At 33.6% G+C, this 20,642-nt stretch overlaps 1 protein-coding gene across 6 annotated transcripts in view; it reads left to right on the top strand.

Moving 5' to 3' along the window:
- Snx13 (sorting nexin 13) overlaps nucleotides 1-20,642 on the top strand; it is a 122,583-nt gene that overhangs the window by 46,655 nt on the left and 55,286 nt on the right. For all 6 annotated transcript variants that reach the window (XM_042695793.1, XM_042695792.1, XM_042695791.1 and 3 more), the window contains 8 exons: nucleotides 2,158-2,279; nucleotides 2,373-2,474; nucleotides 4,000-4,088; nucleotides 9,359-9,442; nucleotides 12,440-12,578; nucleotides 12,950-13,038; nucleotides 15,876-15,975; nucleotides 17,238-17,431. In XM_042695793.1, coding sequence (XP_042551727.1) covers nucleotides 2,158-2,279; nucleotides 2,373-2,474; nucleotides 4,000-4,088; nucleotides 9,359-9,442; nucleotides 12,440-12,578; nucleotides 12,950-13,038; nucleotides 15,876-15,975; nucleotides 17,238-17,431 — 919 coding nt within the window. The remainder of the gene's footprint in view (nucleotides 1-2,157; nucleotides 2,280-2,372; nucleotides 2,475-3,999; nucleotides 4,089-9,358; nucleotides 9,443-12,439; nucleotides 12,579-12,949; nucleotides 13,039-15,875; nucleotides 15,976-17,237; nucleotides 17,432-20,642) is intronic.

Below are 20,642 nucleotides of genomic sequence, written 5' to 3'. Positions count from 1 at the left end.
GATTATAGGCATGGGCCACCAGCAACTAAGCCAATTTTACAAATTTTAAATGTTACTGACTCCTTTAGTGACTTGAAAGGGGTTTGACTGAGATGTTTTCTGATATTGGTAAATTCTATTTTTTTTGAAAATTTTAGTGAATTAAATAGTACTGTACCATTAAACATAACAGATATAACTTGAAGCACTATAGTTTTTCTTCTAAATTTGTTAGAATGTTTGTGGATTAAATTAACCATTGACCTATAGTAAGTGAATTGTTTTTATAAAATTTTCAGTATAAATGACTGAATATTTATAAAAAGAGTTTTGAAACATGCATACTAAGATTATAAATTTATTTTATTAAATAAAAAGAAAAGCTGTCTTGAGATAACCTAAATTTTAAGTTTTCACTTTACACTTTTTTATGATGAGGTTGATATTGTTACTAGCTTTTGTTATTCATATATGAATGTGTCTTATATTGTAAATAATATTAATTTTATAGATTCTAAGTTCAGGGATGATTGCTAATGTTTATTTTTTGGTTTATGTACTTAATTTTTCTTTCCATGTATGTAATAAACCATAGAGATATTTTTAATGATTAACATCTGAGTGTTAATAGCTGATTTCCTTTGAATAGCCATCTGTTATTTTCTCAGTGCCATTGCTATTTAAAGTTTCCTTCCAAAATGGGACAGTGATCAAGTCATTTCTCTGTGTTGATAATTACCATAACGAATTATTGGATATTTTTCTGATTCCCTATTGCCCTTGGTCCCTTTATTGCTCTGTATCTTTATGAATAGATTCTTTGTGTTCTATTTATTTGAAGTGTTTCTAAAAGGGTGAATTGATGTTAGTGCTATGTTAGGAAAAACTATATGGGAAGAAATATTTATTTAAAAATATCATTCGGTGAAGAAAAGGATGGGAAATACAGTAATAATATTCAGTACATATATGTAAAATGGAACTAGGAAAATTGAGGGAATAGGTGGGCTTCGGAAAGATGCAGGAGAATCATGAAAGGGGTGACATTGATTAAGATGTGTTGTACTTATAAAGATAATAAACAGGGGCTGGGAAAGTGGCTCAGTGGTAGATTGCTTGCCTTACATGCATGAGGCCCTGGGTTCAATTCCTCAGCACCACATAAGCAGAAAAAGCCAGAAATGGTGCTGTGGCTTAAGTGGTAGAGCACTAGCCTTGAAGAGCTGAGGGGCAGCGCCCAGGCTCAGAGTTCAGGCCCCATGACCAACCCCCCCCACCCAAAAAAAAGATAATAAACAGATAATTTTGAAAAGTTAATTTTTTAAAAAAGTATTCATTTTAAGGAGATATGTAATTATATAAAATTTATTTTGTATGCCTTGCTGTTGTATTGAATTAACAAGTTTCTTGAAGTTTGTTCTTTTTGAGAAAGAGTACTAGATAATTTCATAAATTTCAGCAGTCACTGCTTTTCATAAACATTCTATATGGTATTTTATATGGTGATACTTCTATATGACTAGTTATTTCTAATGGTCCTTTGTTCCTTTGGCTTGAACTCAGTGCCGGGGTGCTGTTCTTGAGCTTTTTTGTTAAACTAGTACTCTATCGCTTGAGCCATAGCTTCACTTCTTTTTTTGGTGATTAATTGGAAATAAGTCTTTCTTACTTTCCTGCCTGGCCTGGCTTCTAATAACCATCCTCAGACCTCAGGCTTCTGAACAGCTGGGACTTTAGACATGAGCCACTGGTACCCTACCCATAATCATGTTTTTAAGTGCTAGTATTATAAATTGAATTATAAGTAAAGAATGTGGAAAATTCAGAATGGATGCAGAAGAAACTGAGAAATGTTTAAAATACAAACAGAAACATCTGATCCCTTATGTATTCTTACATCTGTGCTAAGTATATGATGTACCTGTAGTCAAACTTATTTCAGATTGAACTGGGAAACTATTAAGAGTTTAATAGTACTTTAAAGCTTTGGTGTATAAATGATATCATTAGAATAAGGAAGTATATTTGGTATACTTTGGGTCTAATGAAGTAGAATCTAAGATGTAAAATAAATTAATAAACATAATCTGAGTTTCTGTGATAATCATTCTATCAGTCATTAAAACTTATTTTCTTTAAAGAATGTTCATAATGCTTTTATAATGTGTTTTCTACAAGGTCAAAGGAAATAGACTGGCAACCTTATTTTACAACACGCATTGTAGATGATTTTGGCACACACCTGCGAGTGTTCAGAAAGGCTCAACAGAAAGTAACAGAGAAAGATGATCAAGTAAAAGGTAATATTTCCATTCTGTGTGAAACAGGATTTAAAAAATATGTTGTATCACTTTGTGTATCATTAATTATTTCTTAATTATTTCTTTTTCCAGGTACAGCTGAAGACCTTGTAGATACCTTCTTTGAAGTTGAAGTTGAAATGGAGAAGGAAGTTTGCCGTGACCTAGTGTGCACTTCTCCCAAAGATGAAGAAGGTTTTCTTTTTAATATAACTCTTTTGAGAACAGTAACAGGTTAAACACAAAATAGCAAAACAGATCTAAAGGGAAATTATTCTTACACAAGACAGATAACATAGTGAAGACATTATTCGTTTTACTTTTAACTCAAAGTTTCTACGTTCTTTTTTTTACTATACAAAGAGAACACTTTATAATTAAGCACATCACAAAGTATGATTTCTTTTTTCCTTGAACTTATTAGTTTTGCTTCAGGAGTCTAAGAGAATGATGAAATGATTTTAAATAAAATATATAGATTCCAATGGACATTGACTTGTCTTTTCTTTTTAAGAAGTTAGCAGGTTTCAGTCAAGGCTCTTCAGTTTTTTTGTTGTTTGTTTTGCCAGTCTTTGGGCTTGAACTAGGTAGGCCTGGGCACTGTCCCTGATCATCTTTTTTTTTTTTCTTTCTTTTTTTTTTTTTTCTCAAGGCTAGTGCTCTACCACTTGAGCCACAACATTTCTTCTGGCTTTTTCTGTGATTCATTGGAGATAAGAGTCTCATGGACTTTCCTGCTCTGGGCTGGCTTGGAACCATGATCTTCAAATCTCAGCCTCCTGAGTAGCAAGGATTATAGGTGTGAGCCACTAGCATCTGGATAGAAGCTTTTCAATTTTACATTACATCTTTTCTAATTTTGAAAAAGTGCTGAACTTTCTTTTTTGATATTCTTTTCTCATTTTACATTTTATTATAAAATTTAGTTGCTTTGTTGTTATTACCTGTGCTTACAGTGGAACTTGAAACAAGGTCCTCATACTGTTATTCTTCAGCTTGCTTTATGGTTAGCAAGCTGTATCACTTGAGCCATGCCTCCAGTCCAGCATTTTGCATGTTATTTGGAAACGATGTCTCAAGGGCTTTTCTTTCCTGGTTGGCTTCAAATCATGATAGTCTAGGTCTAAGCCTCCAGCATAGTTAGAATTACAGTGTAAGCTACTAGTGCCTGGCTAAAATTCAACTTTTAATTGCTGCTTTATTTTCATTATTATTAAATTATAGTTAAATCTAAGAAGTGAATATAAAGATGTGCAGTACTTTTATGTATGTTACATCATCTTTTATCAATAGAATAAAAGAAAGGTACTCTTTCTTTGTTATTTTCTGCAGAGGTAGATTCTTTTTTTTTTGTTCTCCCTTGAAAAAGATACAGTTTTCAGTGCATGAATAACTTCTAAATATGCAAAGTTAATTAATACATGGTAAATGTAGAAAATACATGGAATATCTACATGTGTTTTGGAGAAAAATGTAATCAGAATTTGTCATTATTTAAACACTGGTTAAAACTTAAAAAAATTTAAAAAGTATTAGTAATTTGATTAGTGAATAATAGCTACTTAGAAAACTGTGGAGTAATTTTTATTGAATGTACTGATTACTAAAATAATAAGCTATGTAACCAGGGAATAAATTATTCCTAACATTTTTCTGTTTCTTAGGAGTAAGTGAATATTCGATTTTCTTAAGTTATTACAGCTACTTTCTCTGTTTTTAGCGTTCCTAAGGGATTTGTGTGAGGTCTTATTATATTTATTGCTACCTCCTGGAGATTTCCAGAACAAGATCATGCGCTATTTTGTCAGGGTAAGTATAAACTTATACTAGATAATGACTATATTAAAAGTAGTAGGTAGTTCTCACAGTTTTCAGCCTTAAGACCCTGAGGAACTCTTAAAATTTGTTGAAGACCTCAAAGAGCTTTTGTTTCTGTAGATTCTCTTTGTAATATATATGTATTATAATTAAAAGAAAAAGGCACAAGATTATTTATGCATATATTCCGTTAGTTGATAGATGTATGATATCATACCATCATGTTCCTTTTTAAAAAGTCTTACTATTTGCTTGTGAGAGAAATATGCTTTGACTCAGTTAATTGATCCTGAGAGGATCTTGGAGGACTTTTTTTTCCCTCAGAGATTTCTGGTTTATAATTTAAGAACCATCTGACTTAAGTTAGTTGCTTGGATTTTTTGGTTTTAACAAAAGTATACTTTAAAAAATTTCATTAGTACTAAAAATTTAGATAAATTAGGCTAGATAAAAGTAAAATCTCTGAACAGAAACTTCAAACTAAAACCTATGCAGCCAAGATTGTGCTTTTTATACCAGAATATAAGTAAGTTTATTAAAAGTAGTAATCTTGAATTCTGTTCTTTCAGTGTTTACCTTTTAGAGTACAACTGTGTGTAAATGTAGAAGAGTAAATTTAAATTTGGCTGCTTGTTGTGGTTGAGAAATGCTGTTTGTCTTTATCCTGGTTGAATGGATAAAATAAAAAAAATTATTTAACATTGAAAGCTTGTATTTTTTGTAGTCTTTCTTCCTATAGTGGATACCAATTCCCAGTTTGCTTTTATGTATGTTATCACACACAATTTTCTAACATCTACCTATCTTGAATTAGTGTACTTCTCATTAGGTTAATGGCAGTTAAGTGAAATAAGTAGAAAGTGCTGTTTTTATATAGTGCTATATTAACTATAGTCATTATCAAAGGTGGTAATACCTGGTGTGTCTACCATTAGGTTTGCATCTACTATATGCTTGGCTGCTTCTGCTTCTGCTAAACTGTTCAAGTTTTTCCATAAGCATTCCTCTTGCTCATTCATTCTTGTGGCTTTAAACTCTATCGATATGCTAATGAGTTTTAAGTTTATAACCTTAGTTCAAACTTTCCTTCTGAACTCTAGGCTACTGTGATTAGGTATTAGGTGTCTCCTTGAGATTACTATTTGAAATTGTAACTTTTAAATGTCCAAAATTGAAATAATATTGCCTGTATAACTTTTCTGTCTTTTCTGCATCTTTGTGAATAATGTGACCATTGAGTGAAATGTTTAAATCCAGAGTCCTTCTAGAGGCTTAGGAAGCCCTATGTGATAGAGCTTTTATCTTTCTAGCCTTTAGGAATGCCACATAAGCTGAGTGCTGGTGAATCACACCAATAATCCTAGCTTCTTGGCAGAGTGAGATCTGAGTATCAGAGTTCAAAGCCAGCCTTGGCAAGAAAGTCCATAGGACTTTTTTTTTGGTCGGTCGTTGGACTTGAACTCTGGGCTAGGGCGCTGTCCCTCAGCTCTTCAACTTAAGGCTAGTGCTCCAAGCCACAGCACCACTTCGAGTTTTCTGAGTGGTTTATTGAAGATAAGACTCTCACAGACTTTCCTGCTCGGGATGGCTTTGAACCTCGATCCTCAGATCTCAGCTTCCTGAGTAGCTAGGATTAAAGGCATGAGCTACCAGCACCTGGCTTCCATGAAACTCTTATCTCCAAAAAACTACTCAGGAAAAGTTGAAAGCAGCACTGTGGCTGAAGTGGTAGAACACTATTCTTGAGCACAAAGAAGATCAAGGACAGTTCCCAGGCCCTGAGTTCAAGTCCCAGTACCAGCAAGGGGAAAAAAGAGAGACAGAAACAGAGTCAGACAGAGAGACAGAGTCAGAGAGAGAGAGAGAGAATGAATGTCATGGAGTATCAGATTAATGGAGTATCAGATTAATGCATAATGGTTAAAATGATAGAAGATTTTTATTTCAGAAACAGTTCCAGTGAAAGAAATGAAACTTCAGTATAGATCTAGGCTTGATTTGGAATTCAGTAACAATTACAGATTATAGCGCAGGAACATGGTAAATGTAAAGCTACTAGGAGGTATGTGAAGGAGAGACTACTAAAAAAAGTTAATACTAATCTTGTGAAAAGTAGGCCAGAGTGATGAGATATTAAGAGTGGGGATGAACAACTTGATCACATAGAGGCTTTGAGAGTTTTGGCTAGAGATAATTTGACAGGATTCATGCTAAAATATGTCATGCATCTGGGTGCTGGTGGCTCACGCCTGTAATCCTAGCTACTCAGGAGGCTGAGATCTGAGGATCGCGGTTCAAAGCCAGGCCGGGCAGGAGAGAGACCGTGAGACTCCTATCTCCAATAAACCACCAGAAAACTGGAAGTGGCGCTGTAGCTCAAGTGGTAGAGCGCTTGCCTTGAGCTGAAGAGCTGAGGGACAGCGCCCAGGCCCAGAGTTCAAGCCCCACGACCGACAAAAAAAAAATATGTCATGCAATGAGAAGCCAAATGTGGAAGGTCCAAGCCTAAATGGGAGGAGGTCTCTAAAGTTTGGTCTTTGTAAGTAGTTACTTATTAAAGCCACCCTAATTTTCTACCCCAAGCCAGTTTCCTCCTACTTACTACAGAGCTGTCTCATTGCTTTACCTTTAGCTTAGAATGTTTCTTCCTTTTTTGTGTGTGAGATAGTAGTCAGTTCTCTTATGGTACTAACATCATTTCCTCAGAGATTCCTTCCTTACCTCTAAATCATAAACTCCTTTATAATTCCATATTTCTGTGAATGCTACCCAGTTTTTTTCTTTCATAGCATTTGCCCTATTTAAAGTGAAAATTTTGTTCTTATGTTTAATTACTTGATAACTTTCTTTAAAATGCATTACAAATTCCTTGAGGGTAGGGCATATGTATATTATCATTATATACCTAGTGGCTAACATAGTACCTGGCTCATAGCAAGGACTAAATCAGAGAGGCTCAGTTGTAATTCTGGAGGGACAAACCCATTTGCCTGCTTACTAGTTGTTATGCAGATGTTACTGTAACTCTTAAAGGATTAATCTGACTCTCAAGAGCCATGAATGAAGAACTAGCTTGTTACATGAACTGTTTAAAATAAGTAGGAATATAATGAGCAATTTTTTCAAGTCTATTTGAATATTGAGTGCTACATTCAGTAGGTCAGTTTTTGTTTTTCTCAGTTGATACTTCTTGATCAGTTTTGTCAGTAATTAAGTACAAGTTTCCCAAGACATTTTTGTTTAGATGAAATAACAGAAAGAAGAGCTCTTATGTGGGTTATTTGTATAGATTATATAATTGTGAGTTAATCTCCTCTACTTTATTGCTATTACTGTGTTATTCATGTAAAAATATATAGCTTTGATTAGTTTATTCCTTGCAGGCCCCTATATTGGCAGCTGGTGCTATCTTGTAGAAACTGGGATCTTAAAGCAAGAATTATCATGGAAATGGTACTTACTATGGAATAAATTTAAAAAATTAAAAAAATAAAGATTTCATTAGAATCTGTTCAGAAATTGAAGGTAAATGAATAGTCCTCCCCTAACCAGACCTTTGCTTAGGAGATCAAAGTTTAGACAGATTCACAAAGTATATTAACACAAAATTCTTTCCAATGATTTTTTTCCATTTTGAAAAGAAACTTTTGAAAAACAGTTGAGTGTGTGAATTTTTTCCTTTCAGAGTACATTTTAAAATTTAATCATGTGTAGCCAGAGATATAATTTGCAGGAAGAAATTTGGTAGATTAATGTAGTTTTAATAAGAGACTAAAGTTAATCTTGTAAGATGCAGTTCTTGGTAATTTTTGAATGTATCTTGAAACATTCCTGAAAGTTAATATGCTTTCATTACTACTAATATTAATAATGACTGTTGAATTAATATGTGATTCACTACTAATATTTAATATATTTTTTCAGATATTAATTCACTGTTATACATTCTATGAACTGACGTAAGAAAATCATCCAAATAAATTAGAGACCTAGTAAAGAGGGATATATTGATTTTGTACTTAGAAAAGTAAAACATCTTATTAACTTTATGATTTAGCCTCTCTAAACTGCTTGAGAAATTATATTTTATAAATTTAGATATAAATTTAAAATTAGATTTAGGCATTAAATTTAGATTTTAATTAAACATTAACACCACATGAGAACAGAGTTAATTTAATTTTATTGTCAAGGTGACGTACATGGGGTTACAGTTACATATGTAATGTAGTGAGTACACTTATTGTCAAACTTCTTACCCCCTCCCTTACTTTTCTCCCATTTTCTGCAATTTGTTTTTTATATTTAACATTTTATTAGGGAAAAATGTCTAAGATAGTGGTTGTGTATTAGAGCAATATAAGATGTACAATAATATTGAAAATAATAAGTGATAAATGCTAGTAATGCAGGTCAGAGTATATTTTAGACATGTAAATAAAAGAGTCCTGATGAGCTGATCATGTTCATTTAAAAGCATAATCAACTCTTCTGTAAGGCCTTAAAAGAAAGGCAGGAATTTATTAGCTTGAAATGGTATCATTAACTTAAAAAAATAAAAAGGTACATTTTAAAGAGCTAAAGTAGCTTATTTTAAACATTTATATTAGGAAAAAAATACAACAAGGGACGTATATGCTAGCTACTATAGTTATTTCTTCCCTTGAAGTAGACATGATTGTAAAATTGGTATGTATCCTTTTTTTTTTTTTTTAAGTGTTTCTTTATTTTATTGTTGATCATGGGTCTTGAACTCTGGGCATGGGTGCTGTCCTTCAACTCTTCAGCTCAAGGCTAGTGCTGTACCACTTGAGCCACAGTACCACTTCTGGTTTTCTAGTGGTTAATTGGAGATAAGAGTCTGTCTCTGAACCGCAATCCTCAGATGAGAGTCTCCTGAGTAGCTAGGATTGCAGGCATTAGCCACCAGCACCCGGCTTTTTCTTTGTTTTTATATTTGAATGTAGATGTAAATCTACATTAAATGCTGAATGTTTAGACATGATATGTTTAGAGATTTATCTTTTTTTTAAATTGACAAATAGTTTTCAGTGGAGATGTGTCCCAAGTTGAAATATGTATAGCTTTATCTCATTTAACAGATACAATAGCTCTTTTATAAGACTGCACTGATTATCATATTTTAGTTTCATATATATATATATATATATATATATCATACCCATGTTATGTAACATCATTGTTAGGATGTTTGGACTTGAGAAATATGTAGGGTTAAATTTGTCTTCTTTACAATTTAGGAAATCCTTGCACGAGGAATTCTTCTTCCATTAATAAATCAACTCAGTGATCCTGATTATATTAATCAGTATGTTATATGGATGGTAAGTAGTTTCCTTTTAAAGTTCCAACTTTTTTTTTTAAAGTATGGTTAATGTAAAAATTCAGTTTGGTGATCAGAAGGTCAAGCAACAATTTATAAGCAACTATATACATATACATGTATATACATACACACACACACAGACACACACACACACAGATACATTTCCAATATATCTTCTTGTTGAATGTGCTATCTAAATTTTCCACAAGAAGTTCATTGGTTATCTTCCTTCCTGTTTGGGTACTAGCACTATTTAAAAATAGGCTATTTCATTTCCTGTGTTCACAGATACTGTGTACTGAGCCTCAGATCACACTTCTTCGCATATAAAACAGCAATATATATAGTCCAAAAATCTATGAGAACACCAGAAAGCAGTTATGAAATGTTGGTTCCCCAGGCAGTCTTTAAGCCAAGCCAAGTATACCTGCATTGAAACTAGTAAGGAAAGCTATTTCATTTCAGTTGTGTCAGCTTATTTCACTAAGGTGGCATCAGTGACTACTGATCAGAAGGGAAACTCCAACTTGTAGCTTGTCTGCTCTGGCTTTTCAGGGATGTGCCCAAAGGACTGGTTTCTTTCTCTTCTGATTTAGGACTGCTGATGAGAAGAAACAGGTGTACTTTGGGTGCCTGAGACCACAGAGGACAGAGAAAAGTTTAATAGCTTGTGGTAGTGTCAGAGAACCTGAAATACTTCAGAGAGAAGCAAATAAACCTCACTGTGTTTGGTCAGCTCCTGGCATGAGAGGGAAAGACAAGTAGAACTTTGTTCTAGTACTTTGGGTCTTCATGTGGAGGATTCCTTAGGTAGTGTTTTCTATCTCTTTTGAATTGGGAAACTGTTGAAACTACCTTGAATGCCTGAGTTCTACCAAGAACATAGGAACTCAGCAGTTTCATTTTTGTTTTTGTAATACTTCTACAGACAAGACATGTGAAGGAGCAAGGATGATCAGCTCCTAGAAAAGAAACTCAAAGGGAAATTACACATAGAATCCCAGAAAAGGTACAATCCTAAAAAAGGTTGGAGCCATGCCTAGATTTGTACCCAGACTGATTAGTGAAGATCTTTGTCTGGGTGAAACAGCTTTGTAAAATCTGTTTTTTCAAGTGTAAAAATTACAAAAAACAGAAAGTGAACAAAAAGGCCAAATATAGGCATTTACTTAAGGCTAGTTAAGGGTAAACCTTTGTGAGACTCCATGTCAACCAATAAGCCATGTGTGGTTCATATCTGAGAGGATCACAGTCTGAGGCTAGTCCTGGGCAAGTATGCAAAGAGCAAAATAAAGCAGTGGGGGTTTTAGAGTAAAAGTCTGGGCTGTGGAGAGAGAGAGCAAGAGAAAGAGGGAGGGAGGGAGGGAAAGGGGAGAAAGGGAGAAGGAGAGGGAGTAGGGGGAACAAAGAAGGGGAAAGGAGGGAGAAGATTTGGAAAGGGAGAGAAATGTGAGAGAAAGAATGAACTTAAGAAGCCCTGAGTTTAGATCCTGGTACCTTCACTAGAAACAAAATATGGCAGGGGGAGATAAAAAGAGAGGGGGAAAAAGGGAAAAAAGGAGTGAAGGCAGAAGGGAGGGAATGAAGGAAAGAGTGAATCAAATAATTATCTTGGGACTAACCTACGGAAACCTTAAACTCAAAACAGACAGACAAATGTAATCAAGAGAATGATCATGAATAAAATTGAGAATATCAATAAAGAAATAAAAGAATAAAAGAATCCAAATTCTGGAACAGAAAAATATAATTTAAAATTTACTCTAGTAGAAGTAATAGTCTTGACCAAGAATAAATCAGTGAACTTGAACATTGCCTTTTTTAAATTATTTAATAACAGCAGCAAAAAAAATAGGAATTAAGTGAAGAAATTAAAGTTTAAGAAACAGAAAAAGATATCCTAATGTGAAATAATATGTGTATTATTGAAATCCTAGAATAAGTTATGAGTAGAATGTGTAGGCAGTTGTTCCACTGGGCTTAAAGTTCTCACATCTAAGGAAGGAAATGTAGGAATTATACATTCAAATTCAAAAATTCAAAGAACTATCTAGGATAAAGCCAAAGAAGACCATAAGCCAAAGACAATTTTGAAAACAACGAGAAAAAAAAAATTCTCTTGTTAAGTAGCACCTAAAAGACTGTCAGCAGATAAAACATGAAGAAAACATATAGGGAAAGTATTCGGCATTTGACTGATTTCTTGACTTGATACCCAAAACTGGTGCAGCACATGCAAAAATAGACAGTAGGTAGAGGCTAAAAAGCTATCTGCAAAGAAAACTGTAACCAGAATGTTGAAAAGGAAACCAACCTGTGGAACTGGAGAAAGTATTTGTAAGCCATATAACTATGAATGAATATCCAGCACATATAAAGAACTAGAAGTTGAACAAGAGTGCAGAAAAACCATCAGTTTTTAAAGTGGCCCATTCTTGAAGAGAATTTTTTCATAATTAATTTCCTTTCTTATCTTAAATTTATATTTTTATGTCTAATTTTGGAAACTCATGTTCTTTGCTGTTGATCTCTTATACAAATATTGTACTTGCTTGATTATGTTAGCTTTATAGCGTGGCCTCATCTTTCTACTCTTTAGCCCTTTTTTGTGTTTTCAGCCTTTATGGCTTCCTTACTATCATCTATATTATGTGCTTGTGTTCTTTATACCATGCTGGTTGTTCTACTTGTTTTATTTACTGTGTTTACCGCATTAAAAGTATCATGGGAAGTGGCACTGTAGCTCAAGTGGTAGAGCACTCACCTTGAGCTGAAGAGCTGAGAGACAGCGCCCAGGCCCAGAGTTCAAGCCCCATGACCAAACAAAAACAAAAAATAAAGTAAAATAAAAAAATAAAAGTATCATGAACACAGTCCTTTTCTTCTTTTGTTATTAAAACTGGGTATGTTATGAAAAACAAAATCATTCAAGGTTCATGTTTTTTCCCATAAGAAATGATCTGTATCACACCCATTTTTCAATCTTTATTTTCAGATCCGAGATTCGAATTGCAACTATGAGGCCTTTATGAACATTATTAAATTGAGTGACAATATTGGAGAGCTGGAAGCAGTCAGAGATAAGGCAGCAGAAGAATTACAGTATCTTAGATCTTTAGATACAGCTGGTGATGGTAAGTGATTTGTTTAAGTAAATGAGTGTTTCTTCTTAAAACATTACTGTACCTTTAAAGTTTAATTTACCTAAATGCCATTTTAAGCTAGCAGTTGTTTTCCTCTTAACTGTTACTATTATGCTAATATGTTTAGAGCCAAAAACATTGTTTTCTGAGTGAATCTAAAACAGTCATCATTGTTCTCTCTAGGGAGAGCACAATTAACTTTTAAGTTTTTATGGTTTAAATAATCTTACAATATAGTTTCAGATTATTTCTTTAATTTTTGGATTAAAAATTTTCTGATTATTTTGTTAAATTCAGTAAATGTGTGGCTTTTTTACAAATACTACCACTTTCTAGCTCATAATCAATTTGTTTGTTTTTAGATATCAACACGATCAAAAATCAAATAAATAGTTTATTATTTGTAAAGAAGGTATGTGATTCAAGAATACAGAGATTGCAGTCAGGAAAAGTAAGTATTAGGTACTTTTGAATTAATGATGTTTTGTAAAGAGTGACTAAAGTATGTATGGCAAAAAAATAAATAGATGGAATAATACCCGATGTAGCACTCCACAATAGGCTTGAGAGAAAGTTGTCTGTTATACACTTGTAGTGATAAATGTTTGGCAAAGCAAGTTAGAGGTCTCTTGTAATTCTGGGTTTCACAGGATAGAGTTCATTAAAATCATAAAAAGTAAACCATACTTGAAGAGGGTTTGAATTGAAATTTATAGCTATGTTATTTAACTTGAAATCTGAGAAGACCTTTTATCCTCCCTATTACAAATGAGGCTGCAGTGAAGACTTTTGCCTAAGCTTTATCTGTGAAGCAGTTGCTGGACAGGACATAAATGTAGCATTTGAAGAAGTGAAACTCATTTAGTATAAATCAGGTGCTGGCACTGATTTAAGTCTGTTATTAATACTTTTATGAAGGAAATCTAATGACTAAGATAGATTTATCTTTTGCTTTGTCTTTTCTTTTTTTTCAAATTTCCCCCATCTTCTTTATTAATGTACCACTTATGCTTAATTTGTATTGGTCCCTGACTAAGACACCTTGTCCAATTTACATTACATGTATCTAACCTTTTTTAAAATAGAAATTTGAGAGAGAGGGATTTGGGGATAGCAACTAGTAAAATATAGTTTGCAAAAACATGGGTTTTAATGGAAAGGCAGCAAAATTTGAAAATATATACTCTTGTTGATCACCTTTGTGATGTCAGGCAAGCTTTCTCACATTTATTTACTTACTTATTAAATGAGATTGGTAATGTCTTATAGTATATCTGTACCACCTGAATGAGGTGATATGTGAAATGTAATTACAGTGCTGGACGGGAAATGCCGTTTGGAGCCATGTTTTCCCTGTCATGTCACTTTGAAAAGTGGTATATATATCACACACATACATAAAGTTATTTCTCTGTTTACATAGTTTAAAAGAAATACAGTTTCAGCCAGGCGCCAGTGGCTCATGGCTGTACTCCTAGCTACTGAGGAGGCTGAGATCTGAGGATCACGGTTCAAAGCCCGGGCAGGAAAGTCCATGAAACTATTATCTCCAATAAACCACCAGAAAACCGGAAGTGGCACTGTGGCTCAAGCAGTAGAGCACTCGCCTTGAGATAAAGAGCTCAGGAACAGCGTCCAAGCCCAGAATACAAGCCCCATGACCAATAACAACAACAACAAAAAATACAGTTTTTATGATCACAGAGAATCTACTGTGTTTGAAGCAAAATTACACTTTGAAATACAGTACAGAGTTTTGCCAAAAGTTGAAAATATTACAGTTTACTCTGCATATATTAAACTTTTCAGATGTTCTCTTACACCCTCTATTTTCGGGAGTGTTCATTTTCATTTGGAATATGTAGAGATAGAGAATATATGAAACTACAGTGATTTAGATTTATTTTTATTTTTTTATTGTGAAAATACTGTACAGAGGGGTTACAATTACATGGGCAAGATAATGAGTACCTTTCTTGTCAAGCATTGTTGCCTTCTCCTTTGTTTCAAAGTTGTAAAGTTTGTTTTTCGACATAGCGACTTGTACATCTCACTGTTGCAATGGGTCCACTTCCCCTCCACAAATTATACCAACATCAAATACAGTGAAAACAGGGGTTATACCGTGGGGGAGGGACATACAAAGCAACAAAGAAATCATCTTATAAATATGTTAGAAACAATACGAAGAACAAAAAAAAAAAAACATTTCAAGCCTTATCTTGAGGTTCTTTTCCCTAACAGCAACTTATCTGAACTTTTCTGCTTGTTTCAGACATATACTAGCTATTGCAAATAAGGGAAACCATGAGACCTATGTTTCTTTAGGCCTGGCTTACTTCACTTAATATAATTTTTTCCAAGTCTTTCCATTTCCTAACAAATGGGGCAATGTCATTCTTTCTGATGGAGGCATAGAATTCCATTGTGTATATATACTATATTTTGATCCATTCATCTACTGAGGGGCATCTGGGTTGGTTCTATATTTTAGCTATGGTAAAAAATGCTGCAATAAACATAGTTGTGCTGGTAGCTTTAGTATGGTCTTGTTTGTGATCATTTGGGTAAATGCCCAAAAGTGGGACTGCTGGGTCATAGAGGAGCTCTATGTGGAGTCTTTTGAGGAACCTCCATACTACTTTCCAAATTGGTTGAACAAGTTTACACTCCCACCAACAATGAAGTAAGGTTCCCTTCTGTCCACATCCCCTCCAGCATCTGTTATTAGAGTTCTTGATTCTAGCCATTCTAACTGGGGTGAGGTGATATCTTAATGTTGTTTTGATTTGCATTTCTTTTATGGCTAGGGAGGTTGAGCATTTCTTCATGTGTCTATTGGTCATCCTTCTTTCCTCTTCAGAGAAGTTTCACTTTAAGTCTTTAGCCCATTTGTAAATTGGGCAGTTGTTTCTTTAAGGATTTGTTGTTGGGGGATTTAATTTTTTGAGTTCTAGGTATATTTTACATATGAGACCCTTGTCTGTTGTATGACTAGTGAAGATCTTCTCCCATTCTGTGGGCTTTCTATTGATCCTTCTAGCTGTGTCCTTTTTCTTAATAGAGACCCAGAAAAACAACAAATCAAAGAACGGTTGGACAAATGGGATTATATTTATTTTTTATTGGAAGAAATTAATGTTTATCATTTTGGTATCTATTTGCTAAATACCTCTTAAAATAAACTTACTAACTAGCGTATTTTATTGGGAAAAACAAATGATTGAGCACACAAAATTCCTCACCCTGTTGAATAAAACATTAATCTCGTTTTACTTTTATCCGTAGGAAATCAATACTGTGAAACTGGCAGCAAACTTTGGAAAACTTTGCACAGTCCCCTTGGATAGCATTCTTGTAGACAATGTTGCACTACAATTTTTTATGGGTAGGTAAATTTTATTTCAATAATATAACCATTGAAAATTTTCTGACCTTTTTTTTTTGCAATTGTGCAGTCAAGTACACTGTTAATTTTCAAATACTATGTTTCTAGAACTTTTTGTGTCTGGTAAAGGTGAAACTCTGTACATATAAAAGTGATTATATAGTAAATTGCCCTCATGTTTTATTGATGTTGTAACCTTCCTTTTTAATGGGAAGTGTTTTCATTTCCCCCTTGTCCTCACAAACACACACAAATTTTGCTTATCCGTTCATCTATCAGGGAAATCTTGGAGTTGCTTCCACATTTTAGATAGTTTGAGTTTGTTCTAAATATAGGTATACAGGTAGCTTTTTGAAATTCTACTTTTAATTCTCTTTGTTTGGTACTCAGAAGTGGAATTACTGAATCATATAGTAATTTTGTTATTAGTTTTTAAGAATAACTATTGTTTTCACAGTGACTATTTTATATTTCTACCAAAATTTAACTTTATCAGACCTTTACCTGTCAAGTTGTCCCTTGCACGTTGCAGATTTTCAGTAAACTTCCAAGTTTCAGATTGTTTATATTAGATAGTTTCAGTGCCATCTTTGTGTAGATGGGGAGTTAGATTCCTGGTACTCCTCAATCCCTGTGTCTTCCTGGATATTTTAAATGTACTGAATTTGGAATTGTTAATATGTCAATGTTTGACATGACAACAGGAGAGAAGCTATGTGTATGTGTAATGGTGTGCATCTGTAATCACAACTGTTAGAGATATGTTGATAGGAGGATCAGAGTTTGAAGCAGGTCCTGGGGGAAGAGTACAAGACACTATTTTTTTAAAATATAAATGTGATTTGTTAACTTGCTAATCTTTTAAATCTTTTTAATGATTAATAATTTTATCACAAATATTGAATGTTAGTGTGAACTAGTTCTAATGAAGGCTTATATACTGAATTTATTCACTAAATATTTTTCATTAAATGTGAGATTTAAAATTTTTTTCCAGTGCTCACTTGGGCAGCACATATGTCAAAATTTTTTTCCAGCTGGTATCATAGAATATGTCTCTAAATCCAACACTCTGAAACAGGATTATCTTGAATTTTTGGCCCTTCTTAACTACATAGTGAGATGGTCTCAAAAACAATAAAAAAATTAAATATTGATAACTTAAATTCTTGAAATTACTTCTTCTCAAATATTGATTATGAAGCTTCATGAGCCCCCAGTTGTGTAATTTTAATATCTCCTTTGTTGTGGGTAATTCTTAGATTATATGCAGCAGACTGGAGGTCAGGCACATCTTTTCTTCTGGATGACAGTGGAAGGATACCGAGTTACAGCCCAGCAGCAGCTAGAGGTTTTGTCAAGTCGTCAGAGAGATGGAAAACATCAAACCAATCAAACCAAAGGTCTCTTAAGAGCAGCCGCAGTTGGAATTTATGAACAATACTTATCTGAAAAGGTCAGGCTATAATTTGGTTATTGTTTTCTTATCTTCTTTGGCATTATCATTAATAATATTTTGTGTAATATTTATAAGTCTGCCATGCATGATTGCCTCACAAAGTTTTATTTAATCCTAAGAAAATCTCTCCTGTGGATTTTTATCCTTTGTATGTATCATATTGGTACCTAGTGTTTAGAAAATCAAATTAGGTCATGCAAATTATAAATGATGAAGTCAAGATTGCTGGTCACACACACAAAGAAAACAATTGAAAATAAAAGGATAAAAGAAGAAAACATGCAAAAGTAAATGAGTGAAACTAGAAGGAATATGTTACTGTCAGGCAAATCGAACTTAAGATAAAAATTATTATTTTATCATTTTGAAATGATAGAGAAGTGTCAGCTAGTCAAGAGAATAAAACAAACATGCATCTAACAACAAAGCTTTTAGATAAATAAAACACAAACTTACAGAATTAAAAGGAAAAAGAAATTTCAACAATAGTATTTGGCTGCTTTAATACAATATTCTCAATAATTGGTGATATATTTATGTAGAAAATCATCCTGATCACATAAGACTGTAAAATATTTCACCTCACAGCCAAATTTACTTTAGTTTTTAAAAAAATACATGATGCATTCTCTAAGATAAAACATATGGTAGATTATTTTTTAAAAATCTTGAAAGTATTGAAATTATACAAAGTATGTCCTTTGATTGGAATAAAATCCTATAGGAAGATAATAAATGTCTGGGAAATCTATAAAGTCTACAAATACTTGGAAATTAAATGCTATATCTAATTAGCTTCTGTGTCAATAAGAAAGATCAAATGAAAACTAGGAAGTTTTCATCTTAGTTTTTAAATTGGCAACTGAAAAATATGTATTGTATATAATGTGATGCCTTGAAAAACAAGTCAGTGTTTAATTAAAAAATGAAAACATTGGATTAAAATTTATGGGCTAAAGCAAATGCAGTGCTCCAATGGACAATTGTAGCTTAAAATGTAATAAAAAAAAAAAACCAAAATCTAAGTTGTGGGTAGATGGGAGAAATGGGTTCTAGTGTTCCCTTGAACAGTGGAGTGACTGGATAATGATAATATGTATTTTAAAGAAACTATGGGGAGAAATTTTGAGTATTTGTCTCACATAGTAGTGGTAAATGTTTGAAGTGATAGGCATGATTAGCTTCTTTGTGAACAAAACTGTATACATGCTTTGAAATGGTCCTCATAAATCTGTGCAATTTTTTCAATTAAAAAGTGCAAAGAAGAAATACCTAAATTCAGCAATTTTAACTTTTCACTTTACAAATCTAGGAAAATTCAAAGGGAAAATAAACTTCAGGCAAATAGAAGGGCCCAAACTATAAGAATTAATGAAATAAAAACTATAAAGACATTAGTTACAATCAGTGAGAGTTCATTCTTTGAAAATATCAACAGTGTAGCAAACTTTTAGGTAGATAGACCATCAAAAAGTGGGGGAAAACACAGATCCTCAAACTCGTGAGTGAAAGAATTATCAACTATGACTATACAGAAATGAAAAAGAATATAAGCAAACATGAGCAACTTCATGACAAAAGATAAAACAACTTGGATGAGATGTACAAATGCCTAGGAAAATGAAAATTGCCATACTGACCCAAGAGGAAATAGAAAATCTCATATAATAATTAAAAATTGAATTAACAATTGAAAATCATTCCATAGAGTAAAAGATCATTCCCAGATGATTTCACTGGTGAATTCTAAGTACTTCAAGAATAATATCTCAATGTTTTCAAGCAAACCTTTTAATTTTACTTTATGAGATTGGTTGATTCTCATACCAAAACCAAAGACGTCACTTAGGGAGAAAAATCTCACCATATAGACAGAAAATTCTTCAAAATTCCAAAATACTTTTTGGTACTGAAGTTAAAACTCAGTGTCTCATGCTTGTGAGTAGATACTCTGCCACTTAAACCATTCTACCAGTCCCTCTTTTTGTTGAGTATTTTCAATATAGAATTTCACTTTATTCCTGGGTAGCCCTGGTCTCCAATCCTCCTATTTGTGTTTTTCTTAATCACTAGGATGACAGGTAGGCACTGACTGCACCCAGCTATTCTGCTTTCCTCATAATAATAGATGAACACCATCACTCTATCATTGATTGAGATGGAGTCCATAAACTTGTGCTTGGGCTGGCTTCAAAACAGGATCCAAGTAATTATGATTGTAGGTTTAGTCCCTATGCCAAGATCTGACTGTAGAATTTTGAGTGTGTGTGTGTGTGTGTGTGTACGCGTGCGTGCACACACACACACGTGCATGCCAGTCCTTTTACTTGAACTCAGGGTCTAGGTGCTGTCCCTGAGCTTTTTTACTCAAGGCTAGCATTACCACTTGGGCCACAGCTCCAATTCTGGCTTTTTTTCCTGGTTAATTGGAGATGAAAGTCTCATGGATTTCTCTGCCTGGGCTGGCTTTGAACTATAATCCTCAGATCTCAGCCTTCTGAGTAGTTAGGATTACAGGTATGAGCCACTTGTGCCCAGCTTTGTAGAATTTTTTTTTTTAATGCTGTGCTCTAGTAACATGTTTCTTACTAGCACAGTATTTTAAATTTTTTCAGCATGAATTTTATTTGAAAATTGCTCATTAATGCATATGGTAATATTTTGCCTTATGAAACACACCCCCAAACAAACCCCCAAACAAATACTCAAGTATTTATTTAGTTGCTTTAGATATCAGACAGTACGTAAGCTATTGTTTACAAATTAAGTATGCCTTATTGCAGTGAAAACTTTGGAAATGTCCTGAATTTAAGACATTAAATTGTGTTCATGGTGCCCCACCCAAATATAGTTCTGATACCATCTAGCTCTTAAATTCTCTTCAAGTGTAAAATTTCCTTCCTTCCTTCCTTCCTTCCTTCCTTCCTTCCTTCCTTCCTTCCTTCCTTCCTTCCTTCCCTCCCTCCCTCCCTCCCTCCCTCCCTCCCTCCCTCCCTCCCTCCCTCCCTCCTGCCCCCCTTGAAGGGGTCTACTTCTAAGTACCTTACTTGGTTGCTAAGTAGACTGACATTAATGAAAAGTGGAGTGTATCAAAAGTGCTTTGGCAAAGAGGGTGAAGTGAGGTAGATTTAAATTCCTTTTCAGCTGACTTGAAACATAAAGCAAATGTAATTACAGGGAGGAAAAGTATAATCAGCTACAATTTAGA

Source organism: Dipodomys spectabilis, unplaced genomic scaffold, assembly GCF_019054845.1.
Source record: "Dipodomys spectabilis isolate Male_0828 unplaced genomic scaffold, ASM1905484v1 ptg000190l, whole genome shotgun sequence".
Classification (NCBI taxonomy): Eukaryota; Metazoa; Chordata; class Mammalia; order Rodentia; family Heteromyidae; genus Dipodomys; species Dipodomys spectabilis.
The sequence above is the reverse complement of the archived record's forward strand: the minus strand, read 5'-3'. Positions and strand labels throughout refer to the sequence as shown.